Source organism: Schistocerca gregaria, chromosome 1 (genome assembly GCF_023897955.1).
Source record: "Schistocerca gregaria isolate iqSchGreg1 chromosome 1, iqSchGreg1.2, whole genome shotgun sequence".
NCBI classification, from domain to species: Eukaryota; Metazoa; Arthropoda; class Insecta; order Orthoptera; family Acrididae; genus Schistocerca; species Schistocerca gregaria.
In genome coordinates, this window is record NC_064920.1 from 1,060,035,922 (window position 1) to 1,060,061,690 (window position 25,769).

At 43.8% G+C, this 25,769-nt stretch overlaps 1 protein-coding gene across 1 annotated transcript in view; it reads left to right on the forward strand.

The window, feature by feature from the left end:
* Window positions 1–25,769, forward strand: part of LOC126287825 (gamma-aminobutyric acid receptor subunit pi-like) — a 190,739-nt gene that overhangs the window by 618 nt on the left and 164,352 nt on the right. Inside the window, exon 2 of the mRNA XM_049984891.1 lies at window positions 1,764–1,938. Within this exon, the coding sequence (XP_049840848.1) occupies window positions 1,764–1,938 (175 nt within the window). The remainder of the gene's footprint in view (window positions 1–1,763; window positions 1,939–25,769) is intronic.

Consider the following 25,769-nt stretch of genomic DNA (forward strand, 5'->3'; position numbering starts at 1 on the left):
AATGGGACCATACAGGGCATGCATATTCTGCCGTGGAGAAGCAAAGTGCTTGAGCAGTTGTTTGTAATACACTCGGGCTAGCTCCCCATTTACTATTTGTCAGTTTTCTTAAAATATTGTTCCTGGCAGCAACTTTTTGGCAGGTTTTTCACAGTGATATCTGTACGTCAGTGATCTATCCAACACGACACCAAGGTATGTTGGTTTGTCCGTATGGTCCAGTTTGTTGGCATTCCAGGTGACATTCAGCTTCCTGTTTGCCTGTTTTGTGTGGAGGTGGAAAGCGCTAACCTGTGTCTTACATGGATTTGGTTTGAGGGAGTTCTCTTTATAGTATTCAGACATTACGTGTAGCGAGCTTTCTAATTTCGCTTCTACTTCCTCGAAGCTATTTCATTGCGCTGTAATGGCCACATCATCGGCATACAAGAAATTGGTAGTACGTTCTGGTGTTGGTTGATCATTGGTGTATAGGTTAAATAGTAGGGGGGCCAGCACACTGCTCTGGGTGTGACTGTTCTTTTGTCTACGCCATCGGCTTTTCCAGCATTACATAGAACTGTCTGTTTTGCAGCAGAGATTCAATGATTTTTGTAAACTGATGATCCTTAAATGTACAGTACAGTTTTTCCATGAGTGTTCTGTGGTTGACGGTGTCATATACAGAAATTAAGTCCACCAATGCTACACCTGTTATTTGTTTGTTTTCAAACCCTTCCTCTATGTGTTCTGTGAGTGCTAGGATTTGACTGGTACACGATTTCCCGGGTCTGAAACCAGCCTGTTGGGGAATGAGCTTTTGGTCTGCGATATTTGTATGCGGTTTAGGATTATTCGTTCGTACAGTTCGTACAGTTTGTACAGATGGCACAGGAGTGCTATTGGGCGGTAGTTGACCTGCGTCTTTCCCAGGTTTTAGTAGCGCCACTACCTTCGATTTCCTCCACATCTTTGGGATCTTACACGTTTTTAAGCAATGATTAAAGAGCTGCAGGATCAATTGCTTGGCACTAGGTCTGAACTGTTTTATCTGTTCCACACATATATCGTCAACTCCCGCTGCTTTCCCGTTTTTCATTGAGTTCATTCTATGATTAAGATCTTTCATGGTAAATGGTATTTCGAACATGCTTGACTCTTGACTCTGAATTCTGCTGATTTTTTTTTTCTGACATTTCTTGTTGGGTTTTCCATTTAGTAGGAGCTGATGGGCAATTTGATTGGGTGTTACTGAAGAGCATTGTTTAGCTGTCCCAGAGTCACAATTAAGTTTTTTTTTTTAAGTACCAAGCGACTTTGCTACTGTGGGTCATATCCATTCTGTCCAGAGTTTCGACCCATTTCACTAATCATTTCCATTAGTGTTTCTCCACATTGGACTACTACTTCGCTAAAGGGGTCCTGTTCGTAAAGCATTTAGTACTCCCTCAGGATGTTCTTTGATTCGTCAGAGAGATCATTATTCAGGTCAGAGAGACCTTTATTCAGTAATTTTACTCATTATTTTACACGAGTTGGTGAAAGATGGCCACGGACTCCCTAGAAAGAGCCGGCGGACCACACGTTGGGAAGCACTGCAGTAGAGTACTCTCTGTAAAACCGACTTGGAATCCCGTCAGGACCTGGCGATTTATTTATTTTCAACCCATTCAGCTGCTTCACAACCCCAGGGATGTCTATCACTATGTCCTCCATACGGGAATCTGTACGAGACTCGCCTCAGTGTAAAGGCGTGCGCTTTCCGTACGTATCTGTTGTCTAAGTGCGGCAGCGTGACGTCAGGGAGGTGCCGCGCAGCCGCGCCCGGGGCCAGGGTCGCGCGCTGTGGCAGTCGCAGAGTGGCGGAGGCGGCGGTGGCAGCAGCGGCCGAGCCACGGGCGGCAGCAGCATGAGGCGCGCTCCGGACGGCGCCGTGTGCGCGCTGGCGCTGGCGCTCGCGTGAGTGTGTGCGCTGCTCCTACTGCGCCAGTCACAGGCTAGCGCGGCTCAACTACGGACAGGGAAAACCGATACCGGTATTTTAGTTCTGACTAACCCGTTGTACATCCCACACTGATTTCTGCGGTTATTTTATGCAATGTAGCTTGTCTGTCGGCGCTGACACTCTGAGCAAATGCCGCTGTTCTTGGTCGTTCATCTATATCTACATTTATACTCCGCAAGCCACCCAACGGTGTGTGGCGGAGGGCGCTTTACGTGCCACTGTCATTACCTCCCTTTCCTGTTCCAGTCGCGTATGGTTTGCGGGAGGAACGATTGCCGGAAAGCCTCCGTGCGCGCTCGAATCTCTTTATTTTACGTTCGTGATCTCCTCTTGAGGTATAAGTAGGGGGAAGCAATATATTCGATACCTCATCCAGAAACGCATCATCTCGAAACTTGGCCAGCAAGCTACACAGGGATGCAGAGCGCCTCTCTTGCAGAGTCTGCCACTTGAGTTGGCTAAACATCTCCGTAACGCTATCACGCTTACTAAATTACCCTGTGATGAAACGCGCCGCTCTTTGGATCTTCTCTATTTCCTCCATCAAACCGACCTGGTACTGATCCCACACTGACGAGCAATACTTAAGTATAGGTCGAACGAGTGTTTTGTAAGCCACCTCCTTTGTTGATGGACTACATTTTCTAAGGACTCTCCCAATGAATCTCAACCTGGCTCCCGCCTTACCAACAATTAATTTTACATGATCATTCCACTTCAAATCGTTCCGCACGCATACTCCCAGATATTTTACAGAAGTAACTGCTACCAGCGTTTGTTCCGCTATCATATAAACATATAATAAAGGATCCTTCTTTCTATATATTCGCAATACATTACATTTGTTTATGTTAAGGGTCAGTTGCCACTCCCTGCACTAAGTGCCTATCCGCTGCAGATCCTCCTGTATTTCGCTGCAATTTTCTAATGCTGCAACTTCTCTGTATACTACAGCATTATCCGCGAAAAGCTGCATGCATTAAGTGAAGGCCTTCGGCCCCTACGTCGACGCGGTGAGAGGTAATGCCTGGAATTTGGTATTATCGGCGGTATTTGTTTCGTCTCCATTATAACGGGTGTTTCTCATTTTTTACTAATAACTGAGTAACAAACCTAAATATTAATTAGCCATTGCAGCAAGGCTAAAATTTTTTGTTTTTAGATAAATCCTTGCTAAAAAGAAAGCGTAATTTTTCGTATATTTGCATCGGTTTGAAGTATTGATTTATTATAGAAAAAGGGGAAAAGCGATCAGTACTATTTTAATAACAAGCCAACAGAAACGGCAACAAATACATTCCATAAGAATTGGTACAGTATTGCTAAGATAATGACTTTGTTGACGTGTGTAGTTGCTTAAGGTATGTGTGGACGGTGCAATGTGCAGGACTTGCCCCTACCTGGTCTGTACGGTACTTTTCTCGCCGTTGTCGCTGGACATCTGTTGTACTGCAGAATGGCACCCACCCTATTCTGGAAATATTTTTCCGAAGTGACATAGCAGTGAAGTACAAAGCTTAAGATTTATGGGCCTTTTCTATGGAATAAAAAGAGAGGAATGAAATTTCGATACGGGTGACAAATCAAAAGCTTAAGAACCATTCGTTCATAGTGTACAATAAAAATAGAGTAGCTGATCTACTGCCTGCGTCTACATACAGTAGTATGCCATTATCTGCTTGTAACTGTTGAGAACGGGTTCTACAGCCTCAGTTTCGCCCTTCAGCACAGACAATTCGTAATGACGAAACAATTGTATGATCTCCGATTATAACATAATTTTTGAGCAGAGATTCAAAAAATTACAATGAATAGGATAATTCTGGTGATTTTTTTGGTAGTATTCAATCAGTTATCGCTTTTGTGCCCTCTCCCCGATGTTATTCAATCTGTATATTGAGCAAGCGGTAAAGGAAACAAAAGAAAAATTTGGAGTAGGAATTAAAATCCATGGAGAAGGAACAGAAACTTTGAGGTTCGCCGATGACGTAAATCTGTCAGAGACAGCAAAGGACTAGTAAGAGCAGCTGAACGGAATGGACAGGGTCTTAAAAGGAGGATATAATATGAACATCAACAAAAGCAAAACGAGGATAATGGAATGTATTCGAATTAAGTCAGGTGATGCTGAGGGAATTAGATTAGGAAATGAGACACCGAAAGTAGTAAAGGAGTTTTGATATTTGGGGAGCAAAATAACTGATGATGGTCGAAGTAGAGAGGATATAAAATGTAGACTGGCAATGGCAAGGAAAGCATTTCTGAAGAAGAGAAATTTGTTAACCTCGAGTATAGATTTAAGTGACAGGTAGTCGTTTCTGATAGTATTTGTGTGGAGTGTAGCCATGTATGAAAGGGAAACGTGGACTATAAATAGTATAGACAAGAAGAGAACAGAAGCTTTCGAAATGTGGTGCTGAAGATTAGATGGGTAGATCACATAACTAACAAGGAGGTATTGAATCGAATTGGGCAGAAGAGGAGTTTGTGGCACAACTTGACTAGAAGAAGTGATCGGTTGGTTAGGCATATTCTGAGGCATCAAGGGATGGAGGGCAGCGTGGAGGGTAAAAATCGTAGAGGGAGACCAAGAGATGAACACATTAAACAGATTCAGAAGGATGTAGGTTGCAGTAGGTACTGGGAGATGAAGAATCTTGCAAAGGATAGAGTAGCATGGAGAGCTGCATCAAACCAGTCTCTGGACTGAAGACCACAACAACAACTACAACAACAACAACAACATCACTTTTCGAGAAAAGCACCAAACGGTTGATGGACTAAGTTTCCTTTTATCTGTCAGTTTAATTTAATGTATGCATTCTATGTATTTTGTAACTGTTAAAGTTTTTCAGTCTTTGCTTGATTTCTACGTTCATTACAGAAAATAATGGGAATAAAAAACCCCGATCGGTTATTTCAGAAACCAGTTATTTTGAACCGTTTTAACAGTGAGGCTGAACTGGCTACAAAATAAAAACAGGTATAACCGAAAACCGGTTGTTTCAGCGATAGCCGCCATCCCTAGGCTGAACGGTTTCTGACCAGGGCTATCCCCATGTAGGCGGAATCGTTCCGGTTTGCTTGCTGAAAATCCGACTTGCAACTCAATGTCGATCCACGCTGGGCGTCGGCGTAACGGAAGGGTATGGAATCGTCAAATTGTGTACTCACACGCGACGTCGCTTCACTCAGACCAGCACTGAAGGGTGGAATTCAGGTTATGGGCTACCGTACGACGTGATACAAAAGTGGGGATGGATTATCATAAACAATAAGCTAAAAGTGATATAGTTTATTGATGGACGAAGAAAAATTCATAACAGATGTTCTTGACAAAGTTTATATGAGAAACTGCTGAGAAGTGAAGCAAGAGGAGTGTCTTGCAAATATTTCACAACATCTGCGTTTATCTGATAGCGGAAATACGAGTGGAGTTCTATAACTAATACGATACACTTTTTGCTCGGACAATTTCTGTTGAAAAAAGAGGAATTTCTTGTGGGATATCGTGGGATATTCCCTCTTCAGCCCCTATGGTTTCATGAAGTTCCGATACGTGGCGACACTATACGTAGCCTTCAAATTGGCGTCGGTTACGAAGTTATGTTCCATGAAGAGAATTGTCATTCAGTTTCTTTTTGTACAAAACAAAGGCGTCGCAGGTATTCATGGTCTCCGTCATGGTGCAACGGTCAACTCTGAAGTGTAATGTTTTACCCTCAGGAAGTTGAAGAAACGACTTCAGCGTGTCCGTCGCCACGAAAATGCAAACGAATTTCTTCTCTATAACAACGCACGGCCTAAAACGAGTCTGCGCATCCCGGAGGAGCTCGCGAAATTTCATTGGGCTGTTCTCCTTCATCTACCCTACAGGCTGGATCTCGCACCTTCTGATTTGCATATGTTTGGCTCAATGAAGGATGCACTCCGAGGGAAGCAGTGCATGGATGATGGGGCGGTTGTTGATGCAGCAAGTTGTTGGCTCCAACGGGCATAGAGGCCCTCCCCGTAAGGTGGAATAAAGCTGTCCTATCGAAAGGAGATTATGTAGAAAAATAGGATTTTTTAGCCAAAAGAGTGGGAAAAATATAGTTTATAGGAATCCTGAATAAAATCAACCTGCTTTAACGAAAACCAGTATTGCTTTACTTGCTGAACGCCCCTCGTATATACACATAAAACATATTTGGATGTCATTAAACAGAACCTTCTCAAATTCCAGAATGAGATTTTCACTCTGCAGCGGAGTGTGCGCTGATATGAAACTTCCTGGCAGATTAAAATTGTGTGCCCGACCGAGACTCGAGCTCGGGACCTTTGCCCGCGAAAGGCAAAGGTCCCGAGTTCGAGTCTCGGTCGGGCACACAGTTTTAATCTGCCAGGAAGTTTCATATCAGCGCACACTCCGCTGCAGAGTGAAAATCTTATTCTGGAAACATCCCCCAGGCTGTGGCTAAGCCATGTCTCCGCAATATCCTTTTTTTCAGGAGTGCTAGTTCTGCAAGTTTCGCAGGAGAGCTTCTGTAAAGTTTGGAAGGTAGGAGACGGATACTGGCAGAAGTAAAGCTGTGAGTACCGGGCGTGAATCGTGCTTCGGTAGCTCAGATGGTAGAGCACTTGCCCGCGAAAGGCAAAGTTCAAAAAATGGCTCTGAGCACTATGGGACTCAACTGCTGTGGTCATCAGTCCCCTAGAACTTAGAACTACTTAAACCTAACTAACCTAAGGACATCACACACATCCATGCCCGAGGCAGGATTCGAACCTGCGACCGTAGCAGTCGCACGGTTCCGGACTGCGCGCCTAGAACCGCGAGACCACCGCGGCCGCGAAAGGCAAAGGTCCCGAGTTCGAGTCTCGGTCGGGCACACAGTTTTAATCTGCCAGGAAGTTTCATATCAGCGCACACTCCGCTGCAGAGTGAAAATCTCATTCTGGAAACATCCCCCAGGCTGTGGCTAAGCCATGTCTCCGCAATATCCTTTTTTTCAGGAGTGCTAGTTCTGCAAGTTTCGCAGGAGAGCTTCTGTAAAGTTTGGAAGGTAGGAGACGGATACTGGCAGAAGTAAAGCTGTGAGTACCGGGCGTGAATCGTGCTTCGGTAGCTCAGATGGTAGAGCACTTGCCCGCGAAAGGCAAAGGTCCCGAGTTCGAGTCTCGGTCGGGCACACAGTTTTAATCTGCCAGGAAGTTTCATATCAGCGCACACTCCGCTGCAGAGTGAAAATCTCATTCTGGAAACATCCCCCAGGCTGTGGCTAAGCCATGTCTCCGCAATATCCTTTCTTTCAGGAGTGCTAGTTCTGCAAGTTTCGCAGGAGAGCTTCTGTAAAGTTTGGAAGGTAGGAGACGGATACAGGCAGAAGTAAAGCTGTGAGTACCGGGCGTGAATCGTGCTTCGGTAGCTCAGATGGTAGAGCACTTGCCCGCGAAAGGCAAAGGTCCCGAGTTCGAGTCTCGGTCGGGCACACAGTTTTAATCTGCCAGGAAGTTTCCTTCTTAAATTATTCACCACACTTCGTTCTAAGCGCCAAAGCCGGTCGCTGTGACAGAGCGGTTCTACGCGCATCAGTCTGGAACCGCGCGACCGCTACGGTCTCAGGCTCGAATCCTGCCTCGGGCATGGATGTATGTGATGTCCGTAGGTTAGTTAGGTGTAAGTAGTTCTAAGTCTAGGGGACTGATGACCTCAGATGTTAAGTCCCGTAGTACTCAGAGCCATTTGATCCATTTTTAAGCGCTTAATACAATCAACCACAACTCTTCGCCTGGAACAGAACTGACTTTTCACTATTAAGAAAATTTCTTTAATAAATTTTTTTTCACCAATTTATATTCTTATTTCTGCACAATGTAGGCCTTTTCTCTGTCTAGATGCCGCAAAATCTAAATCATTTTATGCCTTCAGGTTTCTGACCTCTTTTGTGGAAGTCATGGTGGAAGCTTTCCAGCTTGTGTAGGTCACAAAGTAAACAATAAAATAAAGGAAAAGAAGGTATAAAACCACTACGAGTGAACGTGGCGTAACAGTTTAACTAGCGATGTAACCAGACGACGCCAGTGTCGCCCTACCAACGTACACCTTGAAATCTACTTCCACAGAAACCTTGACGTTGACGTTCCAGTACGTTGATGCCCTATGTGAATGCCCCAATTTGAAATTCATCGCGAAATCTTTTCACCTTCCGTTCCGTTCTGTGAAGTGTGTGTCGCCATCAATCTCACCTGAATACGTAAAAATACGGTTTGCACCAAAACGGAAATGTGATCTTCTGATTAGGTGAGTGTTTAAACCATAAGAGAGAGCCTTATAAATGAACCTACCATTAAAAATACAGATTCTAGTTCGAAGACAGCTAAGTTGGCAGACCTGCACTCAACAGCCGTTACATCTATCTTACTTGTATTGAGTAAAAATTGGATGTTTTAAAGGACATTTTACTATTCGTGAGGATGTTCTACGAATGGATCCGTTGTCACACAGAGAAATTAAAGAATTTCCAGTGCAAAATAAGCAAAGCAGACGGGGCAAACGGTACCGACCGGCCGCCATGTTGTCCACAGCGATGGCGTCATTTGGACTCGATATGGAGGGGCGTGTGGTCAACACACCGCTCTCCCGGCCGTTATCGGCTTTGCTGATCTTGGAGCCGCTATTTCTCATTCAAGTAGCTGAGCGGACCTCGTGGCCATCCTCAACTAAAAAAACATCTCTGCCAGAAAAGGGAAATTGAATCCAGGCCCTCCGCACGGCGGTCAGACACTCTGACCATTCACCTACGGAGATGGACAGTACCAAAGAAGCAAGAGTTAAAATTGATATTCAAGTTAAATAACAAATGGTGTAAAGTTGACTGATGGTTTAACACAGGTAAAGAAGATTGTGATGCTTGATATATTGTGTCCGCCTCCCACATTAACGTGTCTGACAGAGGCAAAAACGATGTCAATCAATACTCATAAAAAATCCCGACTTCGTTCAGTTTAGATGTGTCAGTTCCGCAAAAATTTCCAACTTTGTTTAGAAAAAAACATGCCATCTTTGCTCCTGGCGGCGGAGGGCATTTCATTACTAGAGTTGGGCTCGCAAGGGCAGGAGAGTTAGCGGTGTGGCATGCTTGATGATCGAAGTATGTGACAGGGTAAATGGGTGCTCATTCATGTTTTTAAAAACGGCGAGGACGCCATTGAGATGTGCCATTACTGTTCTTTCAAAAATCTGTTATTACTAAAACAGTGGCAGCTCAAAAATTGCCCGTGTAGATTGTTTTGTAGGGTTTAGGAAAGCAGTGTTAAGGGTAAAAAACGCGGAACTTCACGTGAAGGTTTCGTTGGATTAGTTTTGATGATTTTCATAAAAGCTAAAGGCAACAAATAGGCCCCAAATAGCTTCGTTCAACTTTTCGGTAATCAATCACATTCAGGGAAGACTGATTACAATAATTGCATTGGAGAATTTCGTCGTTGATCACTTCCGTCAGCGATGAATTTCGTGAAGGTCGATAATAATCGGTTGCTTTTTCAAAAACATAGATGTTATGCGCGATATGTGTGCACACGAAGGGAATATGACTTACTGTGAGATGGAGGCGTACTTAAATACAGTATGTCGATGAGCGCATTACACCCGGCTGTGTGAAAAAGCTCAGTTCGTGACGGATTCTTCACAATTTTATCGAAGCTCAAAAACAATCGTGTGCCATTTGGTGTAGTGAAATACTAAAGAAATTCGACCTTGGAAATGAAAAATTCGTATACAACAGCATAACAAGAGACGGAACTTGGATATACCTGAACGAGCGGGAAGCTAAGCAGCAGTCAGTTGTTTATGCGTTCCAGGATTAACTGAAACCAACGAAAGTGTTTTCTTCGCGAAATGCTACCAAGAAAATTGGCGCTTATTTCTTTGATTACACTACGCATGCGGCGACCAGTTCTTTAGGGGACCGAAGAAGATTTAATGCTGAATGGTATACAACAATTTGTTTGCCACGAGTTGTCGATCAAGTCAGGAGAAAGAATCGGAAATGCCGCGTAGGTGACAATACCTGCTGTCACACAGCCCATCGATTATTTGACGGAAAAACACCGCATTATGGTATTTCACCTAATTTATTGCTTAACCACTCCTTTCCTTTTCTTTTGTAAAACATAAAGCAAGTAGACAGCAATTTTGTTCACCTCGAGAAGCTATCGAATCATTCCAAAACAATACTTTTGAAGAACGTACACCAGAAAGCAAAAAACTGGTTCCAAGGCAAGGCAAAAGTATAAATAACTAAAGCTGTCATCAACCCAAAGATTGGTGTGAACACGACAGTGCTTTTCTAGGCATGCTCCTACTGTAGGTGATAGGCCACTGGATTCTTCTGACTTTTGAACTAACTGCCTCCTTACAAGGAGACATACACTTTAAGGTGGATTTCGTATCACGGTGCAGCTAGGCATTTTTCACATTAATATTTGACTCTGATATATTGCAATTAGTTCTAAGTCGATTAGTTCGATCATAGTTAATAAAAACGTAATTGCCACACTTGCACAGTTTTAGAGTATTGTTAATGGCGTCTAATAGTTGTTAATAACAAAAGGGCGCATCATTCTTGTAGGAAATTACTTCCCTCTTTCTGCCAGAACAGTCATTTTCCTAATTCTCTGCATTTTAATTGTCAGCCCATCTTATAAAACATATATTATGTGTCTGCACCCGCTCAATTCATGGAATCAACACTAGAAATAAGAATAATCTTCACAAGGATTTAAGCCACTTACTCTCGTACAAAAAGGTGTGCATTATTCAGGAACACACATTTTCAGTAACCTGCCAGCAGCCATAAAAAGCATAACAACCAATGAAATTCAGTTTAAGAGAAGCCTGAAGGATTTATTGGTGGCCAACTCCTTCTACTCCATTGATGAATGGTAGGTTTACACTCCATATGAACATCTCGATGAATTGTTAGGCGCGCATACCGAGTACGATGTCATGTATTCCCAAGAAACAGACTATGTGCTGGTACCCGTGATCAGTAGCTTTCTTGTCTCTTTCAGTAACGATAAAAGAAAATATCTGATACTGTTTGATTAACCCATCGCTGATCAATCACTGCCAGCAATCACGCCCGAAAAAAATGCTGGAAAAAGTGGAGACTGTGACAAAACATTTTTAGATTGGACAGTGACATAACGAACAATGCGTCAGACTACATAATCAACATGATGTATGTAAGTCATGTCTTTGCTCGTATTTTGTACGGTAGATGAAACTTTCATTACGGGAAACCGAGCGAGGTGGCGCAGTGGTTAGAACACTGGACTCGCATTCGGGAGGACGACGGTTCAATCCCGCGTCCGGGCATCCTGATTTAGATTATCCGTGATTTCCCTAAATCGTTCCAGGCAAATGCCGGGATGGTTCCTTTGAAAGGGCACGGCTGACTTCTTTCCCTAATCCGATGAGACCGATGACCTCGCTGTTTGGTCTCCTTTAAAAAAAAAAAAAAACAACAACAACAACAACTAAGATGCTCAGTCACAGCGAGATATTTGCGGAAGAGAACGATTCGAATATCGTAAAATCTCTATACTCGAACTGAAGACCATAATTTACAGAATACAAACTATATAAAAAAAGATGTTCTAAAACAATCGAAGTTAGCATCTTAAAATAAACTTTAACTATACTTGTTTACTTGAAGTGGAAGGTTCGATACACATTACGAATATATGTATGTATAAGGAGAAAATCGATGCTGCTATACAAAAAGCAATTGCTTCCCATATTATTGACAGAGAGCACCAGTGAGCATTTAACTAGTAACCAGAAAATTTATTTCCGTCGATGTTAATGTAAATTATTTAAGAACTTTACCATTTCCCTAACATCAGTCATTATCAATAACTTCTAAATGTTTCTCGGCCGATGGCTGTGTCAAAGCATTCTAGTAATCGACATATTTTCATTGAGGCTCCTGGAGGAATGAGTGCATGCTGAAAAATAATGCCTCCTAATTGTTTTTTTGAAAACTATTATAGCTTTTTAAATAAAATAAACGTTATTAACATTCCTCATATTTATTTTTCATGTCTGCATATTTATTTCTCAACATAGTCACCCTGGCGACGAACAGATTGAAGAATCCTTGACGTTGTTGACGGAGCTAGAACCTTACCTCTGCTTGCACGGCTTTATCACTATAAAAGTAACATCCCCTGACGTGTTCTTTAAATTTTGGAAACACATGAAAATAACACGGGGCCAAGTCGGGACACTATGGAGGATGCTCGATGACTGTGCTGTTTCTCACGCATGGGTTCAAATGGCTCTGAGCATTATGGGACTTAACTTCTGAGGTCATCAGTCCCCTAGGACATAGAACTACTTAAACCTAACTAACCTATGAACATCACACACACCCATGCCCAAGGCAGGATTCGAACCTGCGACCGTAGCGGTAGCGCGGTTCCAGACTATAGCGCCTAGAACCGCTCAGCCACCCAGGCCAGCTCACGCATGGACGTAGTTACTTTACACACCACCATGTTACACGCTGCATTTCAGAGCCCACTAGCGGCAAGTGGCTGCAAATTCGTAGACATGAACAGTAAAGATGTAGAATGTTGATAACATTTATTTTATTCGAAAAACTTGAAGGCTTTTAACATAATACTTTTGGATGCATTACTTTTCAGAACGCCCTCCTATAGAGTGGAGGCGTTTTATCACGCTGGAGTTACATTGCGTTACAACGCAGTGCCATCCAGTTTTTCAAGGAAAATTTCTTCTAGATGAATGCAAATACACTGATGAAAAAAACATCGCAACATCTAGAAAGAGTTATGCGACATTAACAAAAGTTGCTAAGCGATTTACTAACCTGAAAGATGATTTCCATTCAAATTTCGTGACAGTCTCATAAGAGTGGCACTAGTAGCCCCTCTGAGATGCAAATCAAGTTTGCTTCAAATACGCCTCCCCAAACGCTGCTTCCCTTCCTTGCCCCTCGACTCTTATAACTGCCATCTGGTTTCTGTACAAATTGTAAATAGCTTTTCGCTGCCTGTATTTTACCCCTGCCACCTTCAGAATTTGAAAGAGAGAGTTCCAGTCAACATTGCCAAAAGCTTTCCCTAAGTCTACAAATGCTAGAAATGTATGTTTGCCTTTCCTTAATCTATTTTCTAAGATAAGTCGTAGGGGCAGTATTGCCTCACGTGTTCCAACATTGCTACGGAATCCAAACTGATCTTCCTCCGAGGTCGGCTTCTACCAGTTTTTCCATTCGTTTCTAAAGAATTCGTGTTAGTGTTTTGCAGCCGTGACTTATTAAACTGATAGTTCGGTAATTTTCACATCTGTCAACACCTGCAATCTTTTGGATTGGAGTTATTATATTCTTCTTGAAGTCTGAGGGTATTTTGCCTGTTTCATACATCTTGCTCACCAGATGGTAGACTTTTGTCAGGACTGTCTCTCCCAAGGCCGTCAGTAGTTCTAAAGGAATGTTGTCTACTCCCGGCTCCTTGTTTCGACTTACGTCTTTCAGTGCTCTGTCAAACTCTTCACGCAGTATCATATTTCCTATTTTCTCTTTATCTACATTCTCTTCCATTTCTATAATATTGTCCTCAAGAACATTGCCCTTGTATAGACCCTCTATATACTCCTTCCACCTTTCTGCTTTCCCTTCTTTGCTTAGAACTGGGTTTCCATGTGAGCTCTTGATATTCATACAAGTGGTTCTCTGTTCTCCAAAGGTCTCTTTAATTTTCCTGTAGGCAGTATCTATCTTCCCCCTAGTGATATGTGCCTCTACATCCTTACATTTGTCCTCTAGCCATCCCTGCTTAGCCACTTTGCACTTCCTGCCGATCACATTTTTGAGACGTTTCTATTCCTTTTTGCCTGCTTAATTTACTGCATTTTTATATTTTCTCCTTTCATCAATAAAATTCAATATATCTTCTGTTACCCAAGGACTTCTATTATTCCTCGTCTTTTTACCTACTTGATCCTCTGATGCTTAAAGTAGTAAATTAGTTTTGCTATTTGGGGAGCAAAATAGCTGATGATGGCCGAAGTAGAGAGGATATAAAATGTTGACTCGCAATTGCAAGGAAAGCGTTTCTGAGGAAGCGAAATTTGTTAACTTCGAGTATAGATTTAAGTTTCACAAAGTCGTTTCTGAAAGTATTTGTATGGAGTGTATGGAAGTGAAACATAGGAGATAAATAGTTTAGACAAGAAAAGATTAGAAGCTTTCGAAATGTGGTGCTACAGAAGAATGCTGAAGGTTAGATGGGTAGATCACATAACTAATGAGGAGGTATTGAATAGAATTGGAAAGAAGAGAAATTTGTGGTACAACTTGACTACAAGAAGGGATCGTTTGGTGGGACATATTCTGAGGCACCAAGGGATCACAAATTTAGCGTTGGAGGGCAGTGTGGAGGGTAAAAATCGCAGAGGGAGACCAAGAGATGAATACACTAAGCAGATTGAGAAGGATGTAGGTTGCAGTAGATACTGGGAGATGAAGAACCTTACACAGGATATAGTAGCATGGAGAGCTGCATCAAACCAGTCTCTGGACTGAAGACCACAACAACAACAACAACAACAACAACAACGCACTGTAATGGTGATGAGCGTTAGTTACCTTTGAGATTGGACGTGGTGAGTAGACGCTAATCAATAATGCCTTTAAGGTGACAAAGACGCCATTATCAACACTTCAGTGAGTTTGAACGAGCTTCTGTACATGATTGCTGGCAGCAGTGGTCACGAGGTTGTGCGGTCTCTTGAAGACCGGGCCCCGGATGGCCACGTGGCTCTGCCGAGAGGGAAGACCATCGTGTTCGGCGTATGGATCTGTCGCATTGCACTGTACCTGCAGCAGCAATTTGAGCAGCAGCTGGCGTCAAAGTGACACAACGAACTGTTACAAATCTGTTGCTTCTAGGACAGTTCCTAGCCAGACGCCCTGTAGCGCGCATTTTCCTGACCCAAAGCACCGCCATTTGTTACCTCAGGGCGTCAAGCGAGAGCTCATGCGAGGGCGGAGTGGACGTCTGTTGTGTTTTCTCGTGAAAGCTGGTGCTGCCTCGGTATCAGTGATTCCCCTGTGTTGGTTAGGAGGAGGCCAATTGAGGGCCTACAATCAACTTGTCTGCACACTGGATCTACACATGGAGTTATGGTCTGGTGTGCATGCACCCTGACTGCAAATTGAAACGCCAATCTGGTCATTCGCTCTGTTGTGCTGCCATTCACGAACAGCATTCCAGGGAGTGTTTTCCAACAGGGTAACACTAGCCCACATATCGCTGTTGTGACCCAAAATGCTCTACAGAGTGTCGACATGTTGCCTTGCCTCCTCGATCACCAGATCTGTCTCCAATCGAGGACATATGGAACGTCATCGGACGATAACTCTAGCATCATCCACAAACAGCATTAACCGTCACTGTTTTGACCGACCAAGTACCACAGGCATGGCATTCTGCCCCACAAAGTGACATCTCGCACCTGTACAAGAAAATGCATAAATGTTTGCATGCTTGCATTCAACATCTGACGATTACACCGGTTATTAATGTACCAACACAGGTCAGTGTGGGCGAGCGGTTCTAGGCGCTTCAGTCTGGAACCGCGCGAACGCTACGGTCGCAGGTTCGAATCCTGACTCGTGCATGGATGTGTGTAATGTCCTTAGTTAGGTTTAAGTAGTTCTGAGTTCTAGGGGACTGATGACCTCAGATGTTAAGTCGCATAGTGCTCAGCGCCATTTGAAACAATGTACCAATATTTCACTTTTGCAATGGCTTATCTCGCGCTTACATTAACCAGTGATCTTGCAATGTTAATCACTTAAATATGTTACCTAGACAAATGTACTCCCAAAATTTCATTGCTCTAAATTAATTATTTTTTGGTGCTGCTAGTTTTTTTTCCATCAGTGTATTTTTGTTCTGTCATTAGTTCCTCCCAAAAAACGAGTACTAGTAACGAAAATATAATGCTCAAGGACTACGTTTTCAGTTGATAGGGTTCAGAATAGAACATACGCTGTCTGATGAAAAATATGCGGACATCTGTTAGTGAACATTAATATGGCGTGTGTTCACCATTCACCTATATGACGGCTTGAACTCCACTGGGGACACTTTCAGTAAGGTGTCTGAGTGGCAGCCCATTTTTCCTCAGGACTCCGGACTTGAGAAGGCAGTGATGTTGGACACTGGACACTGCGGCCTGGAGCGAATTTGACGTTCTAACACATCCCAAAGATCTTGGTAATCAGCAAGTTCAGGTAGTGGCTCTAGGCAGGCCATTTCATTTCAGGAATATCATTGGCCACAAACAACTTCCTCACATCCTCCGTACTTCACTGATGTCACAACACATGATCGCAGGTAAAGTTTTTCCAGGCACCTCCAAACCCAAACCCCTCCCTCGGATTACCACAGGATACCTATGATTCCTCACCTGAAATCACTCGTTTCCAGTCAGCAACTATGCAGTGGCATCACTATTTACAGCACGCCAAGCTTATGAGCAGCTGCTCTACCGTCGCGCCCCGTTCTTTTTAACTTCCTATGCACAACCACTGAGCTAGCTGGACCGCCTGGTAGCACTTTGGAAGTCACGAATTATTGCTTCCGCTGATTTCACGTGATTTTTTACGACCACCTTCCGTAGTGCTCCGGTCCCTGTCGGTTAGTACATGAAATCTGGCTGGTCTTGGTTTAGTCGCGGTTGTTCTTCGCATATCCACTTCACTGTCATTTCACCAACAATCGACTCGGCAGCTTTAGAAGCGCTGAAATGTCCCTAATCGATTTGTTACTCAGGTTCCACCCAATGACTAGTGCACTTTTGAAGTCACTGAACTCTCCTGACCGTCATTATGAGCCGGCCGCGTGTAGCCGATCGGTTCTAGGCGCTTCAGTCCGGAACTGCGCTGCTGCTACAGTCGCAGGTTCGAATCCTGACTCGGGAATGGATGTGTACGATGTCCTTAGGTTTTAGTAGTTCTAGCTCTAGGGGGCTGATGACCTCAGATGCTAAGTCCCATAGTGCTCAGAGCCATATGAACCATTTGAAGTCATTCTTATGCTACTGCTTCTCTACTGAAATACCCTCGCCTCATTTTATAGTGGTGCTTCTACCTCTCGTAACATCTGTTTGTCAATTCCGCATTACATACGGGTGTCCGGGTACTTTTGATCTGATAGCGTGTGCCCATACGCTTAGTTTGCTTCAAACGACAATTTCTTTCAGTTCTTGGAATATTGGCCTTTCCTCCAAAAAACGGACTGTGCGTCTGCTTCAGCTGCACGCATCTTTTTCTTCTATAATACGTTTTCCTTCCGCAGGGGGCTCAGTTTCAGACCTTCTTCGCATCTATCCCACCAACCGCAGGTAGCCAATAGGGTCTAGTTTTCTTCTAGACGACTTGCCATGAGAAACGCTGAGCGGCGACAGTTGTTCCTCTCAAGCGAGTTGCGTGGCCACACAGTACAGTCTTATCCATTGTTGTCCCCAGTAACACTCTGTTTGGACGTAACTTGGACGGTGTCTCCCCTGACCTTCCGTCACGTGTAAGCAGACCTCGCCCCTGCACGCTTTCCTACCGCAGTCTTTCTCTGAACGAGATGCTTCCGAACATGACAAGCATTTTACAGTATATCCTAGATTGAAACAGTACCGCATCAATATTTTGCACATTCAGTCATAGGTAAACGAAATTTTATTTAAAATAAAAAATACTTAGGAATATATGAAGATAGTAACTTCTCGAAAGAACAGACACCATTGATTACCGTGTAGCTTCTCTAGAATAAATAACAGTAAACTGAAAATCTCCGCTGCCGACACGTTTTGTTGATATACCTCGATGGGGACAGCTTAAAATGTGTGCCTCGGCCGGGACTCGAACCCGGGACCTCCTGCTTACATGGAAGACGCTCTATCCATCTTTTTTTTCATTTTTGGTCGATGTAGTTCGTTGCGTTTGGTCTGGGCGGACGTTTACAGGACATCCGTTCAAGTTGATCGTTGATGCCTTGACTTAGTTTTTTTACTTTTATTTTTTTTTTTATTATTACAGAGAGCACGCAGCCCTCTGACCGAACACGCTGAGCTATCGCGCCGACATTTAAGTTCTTCGTTTTTTTTATTGCAGAGGGAAGCTAACCCTCCGGCCGAGCACCCTGAGCTACCGTGCCGGCAATCCATCTAAGCCACCAAGGACACAGCGCGACTGCAGGGACTTATCCCCTGCACGCCTCCTGTGAGACTCACATTCCCAACATGGATGGGCAAATATCTATTAGGTACATTACGTATGTAGATTGTGGACAGTTGGGAATGTGGGTCTCACGGGAAGTGTGCAAGGAATAAGTCACTGCAGTTGCGCTATTCGTCTGTGTACTCGATGGCTAGAGCGTCTGCCGTGTAAGCAGGAAATTCCGGGTTCGAGTCCCGGTCGGAGCACACATTTTGAGCTGTCCCCATCGAGGTATATCAACAACACCTGTCGTCAGCTGAGGGTTTCAATTAATTATTATACTTCGGAATATTACGTTGCAATAATTTAAAAATTACAGCATACACTGATCAGCCAGGACATTGTGACCACCGTCCTACTATCGATATAAACCCGTCCAGGAGATAGCAGCGTCACCTAGCGAGGTATAACTGCTAGTCAGACACACGCACGTTGTGTGTAGCATCAGTGAGCGTGCCGTACGTGTGTGGAATCGGGAACGCGTGCGATCTGTCTCAGTTTAACCGAGGTAAGATTGTCACGAGCATTTCGGAAACAGCACGACTTGTCACGTGTTCGATGAGTTCTATGAAAAGTGTGGAGAAACCAAGGTGAAACCACGTCCAAGCGTCGTGGGACTGGCCGGCCACCCCTACCATACCAAGAGTCATCACTTCGAACACCTTCTGTAAATGGAAGTTGATGCCACCTTTTTGACCTACGTTGACCTTCAAAGACCTTACTGTTACACATCATTGGATTCGCCTCGACATCCGCTATCAGAAAATAAGTACCAAACTAAAGTATCCCACGAACAAAAAATGAAGTTGACCTTCATGTCTCTGACGCGACCACACCTAGCAACAAAAAATCAACGTCATATTATGGCCCCCGTTGTCCCATGCAATATTTGTCCCACAAACTTCTCAGCTCGTATCATACTTTCAGAGTTATTCCAGGTGGCAATAGTTAGTGACTCACTCTGTATACGCACATACCGAGATAACAAGTACAAAACATGAGTTGTGCGCCGAGTACCATTGCACTGCTGCGCTGATTGGAGAAATCATTATGCTCTCTCCAACCGAACACAGTACTGATTACATAAGAGAGAGGGCCAGCCACCTCTTACCACGGACAATTAAATAGCCCCGTCTGATCGTACAATCGAACAGGCTACATTGCTGCCTACAAAGTTGCTAAGTGGGAACAGGCCTGACAGAGAGAGTTAAAGCAAACTGCCTCCGACCACAACCGTTCGGCCAGCCCACTCTTCATAACGCCAGCCAACTGCAATACGGCTGCCCATGCATGGAGTTATCTCCATACGACCCACTTCTCTGGCGGTGTCCCCAGTTCCTTCTCAACGTTTGTAGTTCTGGCAACTCCACAGCTGTCCCCGCACTCACACTAGCGGGTCCAACCTGTTGCCTCGCGGCTGCGCCTATGTTGAGGCGCGCCCGAGGCCCCACAATCCCTTAAAGTGGTCTACTGTGAATAGCGGACAATTGGAAAGGTGACCATTGTGTTGGAAAAGCAGGGCTTTGGCTATAACACATCTGCTTTTGCATAAACATAACGTCTCATTTAAATATATAACTACAAGATAACAACTAATTTATGAACATACAGCAACCAGTCACGGTTTACCGATACTTCTTTTATGTACTATAAGAAATTTTACGAGAAGCAACAGGCTCAGCCCCCTTAACCGTATTAGAATTATAAACAGTTCACTGATCATCCATCCAGCTAATCTTTACATAATGGTCGAGTAAAAGGAACTGCGTTTAAAGCACAAAATATCTAAAGTATGGTAAAATAACAACAACAGCACACGACAGTTCCTTAAACACCATGGTAAATTATAGTCAACTGAAGTTAAGGTATTTCTTAACGGCCGAAAGAAACTTGAATATTAAAACGTGGGCAAATTACTAATGTCAAATCACTTAGTCCAACCAGCTGTTTCATAACGTACACGCTCAGTAGTTCAATCCAGTCATAGAACAGTTTATAATAGCATAACTGTACTGTACTTATACTGTAACTAGACTGCCGGCCGGAGTGGCCGAGCGGTTGTAGGCGCTACAGTCGGGAACCGCGCAACCGCTACTGTCGCAGGTTCGAATCCTGCCTCGGGCATGGATGTTTGTGATGTCCTCAGGTTAGTTAGGTTTAAGTAGTTCTAAGTTCTAGGGGACTGATGACCTCAGCAGTTAAGTCCCATAGTGATCAGAGCCATTTGAACCATTTGTAACTAGGCTGTGGGACACAGTAGAGCTTTAAAGAGCCTTTTAGCCACCAAACCAATCAAACTAACAAACAACATCTTCTGTTTGTGAGCACAAGTGAAAATTGGCCCCTCAGACTCTAGCACGGTACTCCCATCTTACTCAGCGACCACGCTGGCTCCACGCAGTCACAGCGAGCAAAACACGCCCCTCACTGCACTGCCCGATCGCTCTGCAACTCTCCCAACAGCTGCTTGCCCGCCACCTCACTGAGTATCTTCGCACCACGGCGGAACCAAACATGAAGGATTCGAGAGCAACTGACATGCCGCGCATGCTTAAATAGTCCTCCAGTGAAAGACCATCAGACCAATGTCTCTGATTGGAAGGCTAAACCACAAACGATCATCGATAACCAGAGAGGCCCCACTGTGGCCTGTGCACACGGCTCAGTAAACACATTGTCAGATGGCATATTGAATGAATGACAGTTTCGCACCTTACATGAGAGATTTTATACATCATAACAAGAAGCTGAATATGTCACCTGGCATACTTCGGCGGTAATGAGCAGATTTGCCTATCAAAATGTACAGTATGTAAAGCAAATGTATGACACTCAGTTCGTCGGTATTAACACACCCGACCCAAATCTTGCATGTCGATGAGCCAAAGCCGAAAAAAGCTGCTGGAGGAAACGTTTTAGTTTGGGGGCAGACGCGAGTTGCACTGTCACGGCTGAAGTAGAATGGTACGCTTTTAAAAAGGGGTTAGCAACCCGTGGCGAGAGGGACAAGGAACGCATTGGGCGATACATACAGAGAGCATGTAGTCGGCCAGCGCTGCTTGCTATGGCCAACTTCTTTAGAAAACTGTGTTGGGGAATTTCCAGATGGATACGGACAGACAAATAACGCAGTTGATCACTTGAAATGCTCGTGCTACGATTGTGATGTATGTGTGTAACTTTTAGGCGTCATGAACAAGCAAAAAATGTCCGATTGGCGGGAATAAACTAGGAAGGAATAAAAATGGCGATATTTCGACACAGTTTAAAGGTAGGCTCTTTGCAATTGGCTGAGGTAGTTTCCACAAGATGAAAGGAATGCTTCCATTGGTCTGAAGAAGCCATGACATGAAGCAGGAAAGGACGCAGGTGGGGACGGTTTTCTATGAAAGACACAAGACTTTGGGGACTCTCTTCTGAACCAGCCTCAAGTGCAGAACAGGGCGTATCACGCTCTGCACGACGCCAAAAGAGGAATTTTGTGTGAACACTGCGTTCACGTTGGCTGACATTCAGCTAGAAATAAGCTGAAGAGTTGTTTTTGCGAGAACTGAGAGGGCATCGTAGTATACAAGCTGCTCCATCTATGCACGTGTATATCACCATAATTTCCAGACTAGGGATGAGTGCATGTTTTCTCGCCTAACGAGAAACATACGACAGTTTCTGCTGATAAAGTCAGTAAAGATTTTGATTAACTTTTATAGGATTTTCAGAGGGCGAGAGCAGCCATGCAGGTGACAGCTCATTGCAGCTAAGGTAAATGCTACAAGCAGACGCATAAACTTGTTGATTGACCAACTTGTATCTACTGTGAACTCGAACAACCTTGAGTGATCTCTTGCTCAGCTTGTCACAAAAACTAACCGTCCTCCATGGACTTGATTGTAATCCTAAATAGTACCGAACTTAGAACCGGAATCAGATGATCTGTCGTAATATTAGCCAACTTAACGGTGTAGTAGTAAAAATAGTTTAGTAGAGAACCTTCTATTTAAATTTGATATTGTTGTGTTCAGCGTTATTTCAACTAAACAAGACGTAATGCATTATATTGACAACCCTCCTGTAAGTGTCAGGTAATGTCACAATCTACGTAAATTCGTGTACTTCTTTGACAATAATTCTGAAATTAAGCAAATTGTGTGCAGCTAAGCACCAATGTGCTCTGTCCTGGAATAGGGGTCCACTCCTAACGACACTCACTGATTCTAGGGACGATAACGCACTCACTGTGTGTTTTTGCTGCCTGACAAACGTGAAAAGGAGTGGAGTGTCAGAACCTTCATTGTAAGATACAAATTCTTACTTTTTAGTTGTGGATGACTGCTTTCTATCTACTACAGAGATCATCGTAAGATCTACATTCCTCAGCGACAGTAGGAATTCCTCTTGACCCAACCAAGCCGTCTTTCATTCATAGAATACTGCATCCTTTATTTGAATGTTTCAGAGAACGATGACAAGACTGTCATAGCACGTTAAAACAACGAGTAACGACTGAAGGTGTGATAATTAAAAACGCCCGTCACGTTATCGGAAGATCGGGCGAAAAGGAAAAGGTAAAATTACATTCTGTTGCTTAAGGAGCGGGACCGATTCTATCTCGGACATACACTGATAATCCAAAAAATGGCATCCGCGTGCTTAACAGGGTGCTGATCCACATTTGGAACACAACACAGCAATTTCCGGCAGTATATGGCACCAGGTGCCTAAGCACATGTCACGCGATTTCCGTAAATTACGGACTGGTGTTTCGTAGACGCGGAACTGGCGCCCGATAACATCCCAGATGTGTTCCATCAGTTTCAGATCATGAGAATTTGGTGGCCAAGGTATCAACGTAAATTCACTATCAAGCTCCTCGAACAACTGTTACGTGGTCCAGGCTTTGAAACGCGGCAGTTTTCCTGCTGCAAGACACCATCGCCCTCCGGAAAGACATCAAGCGTGAATGGATGCAGGTGGTCCATCACATTGTTCACATAGTGCACAGCCGTCACAGTTACTTTTATTACTACCACAGATCCCTTAGGAAGCCCAGGTGAGTATCTACCATAGGCTAGTGTTGCCACCACCAGACAACGCCCGTTGTGCGGTGCATGTTTCGAGCAGCCATTTACCAGAATAACGACCTATCCAGCCACAACCATCGACCAGGTGTAAGAAGAAACGTGATTCGTCCGAAGATGCGATACATTTCCATGGACCCACAATCCAATATCGATGATTCCGTGCCCGCTGCAATCGTAACTGACGATTTTGTGATAACAATAGAAGGTGTAGGGATCGTCTGCTCTCGTGCCCTGTATTCAACAGTAAGCGTTCGACGGTCTGTTCTGAAGCACTCACTCTTGCACCAACACTGTCGTGAAATCTGCCACAGTCCGCTCTTATCATGCTTTGCAGAGCGGGCAAGCGTCCGACTTCCATGCTCCGTGACGAGGCCTGCACGTCCAACACCTCTCGCCTACTCGTGGACTCACCGTCCTTCAGCCGCTAAGCACAGACACTAACGACAATAGCACGCCAACAACAGACCAGCTTCGCCGTTTCCAAGACCCTCGTTCCCAGTCGCTGGGCCATAACAATCTGCCACTTGTCAGACTCGCTTATAGACAAGTTACAGATTGGTTTTCAATTAATTCTCTTCCAGTTAATATTAAAAAAAACTAATTTTATGCAGTTCCACACAAAAAATAAAACTCTAGAAAATATAGTAATTGCTCATGACAACCAGGAACTAGAGCAGGTGCACTCGACTAAATTCCTGGGGGTTCACATTGACAGTAGGCTCAACTGGGAACAGCATGTGTCCCTTACTCTAAAAAGGCTTTCATCAGCAACTTTTGCTCTAAGAATCATTACCCATTTTGGGGACATCAACATTTTAAAATCAGCTTACTTTGGGTACCTTCACTCATTAATGAGTTACGGAATAATATTTTGCGGTAATTCACCAGCCTCAAAAAATAAACCTTAACTGCTCAGAAGAGATCGGTCAGAATGATGTGTGGGGCTCCTCCACGAACCTCACGTAGAAAACTTTTCACACAGTTAGGTATTCTGACCACAACATATCAGTACATATACTCTCTGATGAATGTAGTTAATAAAGACTATGCTCAGTATCAAACAAATTGTTCATACAATAACTACAATACCAGAGGTAAAGATGATCTACATGTTGAACTAAAAAAATTATCACTTGTACAGAAGGCAGTAAAGTATGCTGCTATAAATACTTGTAATGCATTGCCTAATTATATTAAATGTACAAGAGAAAATGAAACGCTGTTCAAAGGTACGTTAAAGAATACCTGCTTGACCATCCATTGTACTCCTTAGATGAATTCTTTCCCAGAAGTAATGCACTCCCTTAATAATAGACGTATTTAGTCTCTTAGTTATTAGATGGACAATACAATATTATGTTAATGTTATAGTGTTAATGTTATAGTGTGAATTGCTACACTAGTTAAATGACAGCTTGTAAATGAGAAAAAGTGATAGTTATTAATATCTATATCATTGTATTACATTACTATTCTGTAGCATTAATTGTATTTGTACAATTGTATTGACACGTTCCACATCCAGGCGAATCACTCGCATGTACGGATCCATGGAATACGCATACCAAATAAAAATAAAATCAGCGGATTTGCCCATTTGATGCTCGTATAATAGTCGCTAGAATCTTTCCCTATACGTCTCTGCTCCACTTACATACTTTCCTCGCCGCGTAACGCGTCATTGTCGTCACCAGGTGGCATTAAGCCTTAAGGCCGTCAAAACCGCGCGTCAGCGACGTGGTTGCCATCGAAACGGCGTCAGCGGCAGACGCGGCGGTCTCTGCGTCGCGGTTTGACCATGTCGAACCGCTTCCGCGCACCGCGCCGCCAATCACAGAACGCGCTGAGCGTGACGTCAGGTACGGAACCCCGGGCAACACGAACTTTCGCCGAACCGGTGGCGCGGACGCGGCTGCAGCTATGAAATACTTATCATCCGATTCCGAGGAAACTATTCGGTAAAAAACTTGATTCTTGGGCATGTTACAGCCTGATATCTTCTCTCGATAAAGGACCGAGTTTCTTTTCGTTATTCGTCGTGGTTACTTGCTGTATCGCATTTACGTAAACCTTTACACGAAATTTTAATGAGTGTGCAGAGGTAAAAACGCATTGCGTGGACTTTGCGTACAGTTCATTTTAGGTAATACATTATTGCGTATGAAATTTAGTCAACATATCGAAATTGTTTTTAAAGCTGAGAGCAGAACGATAGCTATCACCGTTCTCGAGATATTGAATGATACGTCGGCGGATGGGCTGCGCGGTGACCGCGCGCAGGTCGCTCGCGACGCGACCGATACTTCGTCCTGCTCGTCGTAAACCATGTTGTTGTATCAACTGCATATTTCGTGAACGGTTCAAGAAATCTAAAAGTGTTTTTTTGCAAACGTTAACTTGTAAAAAGCCATG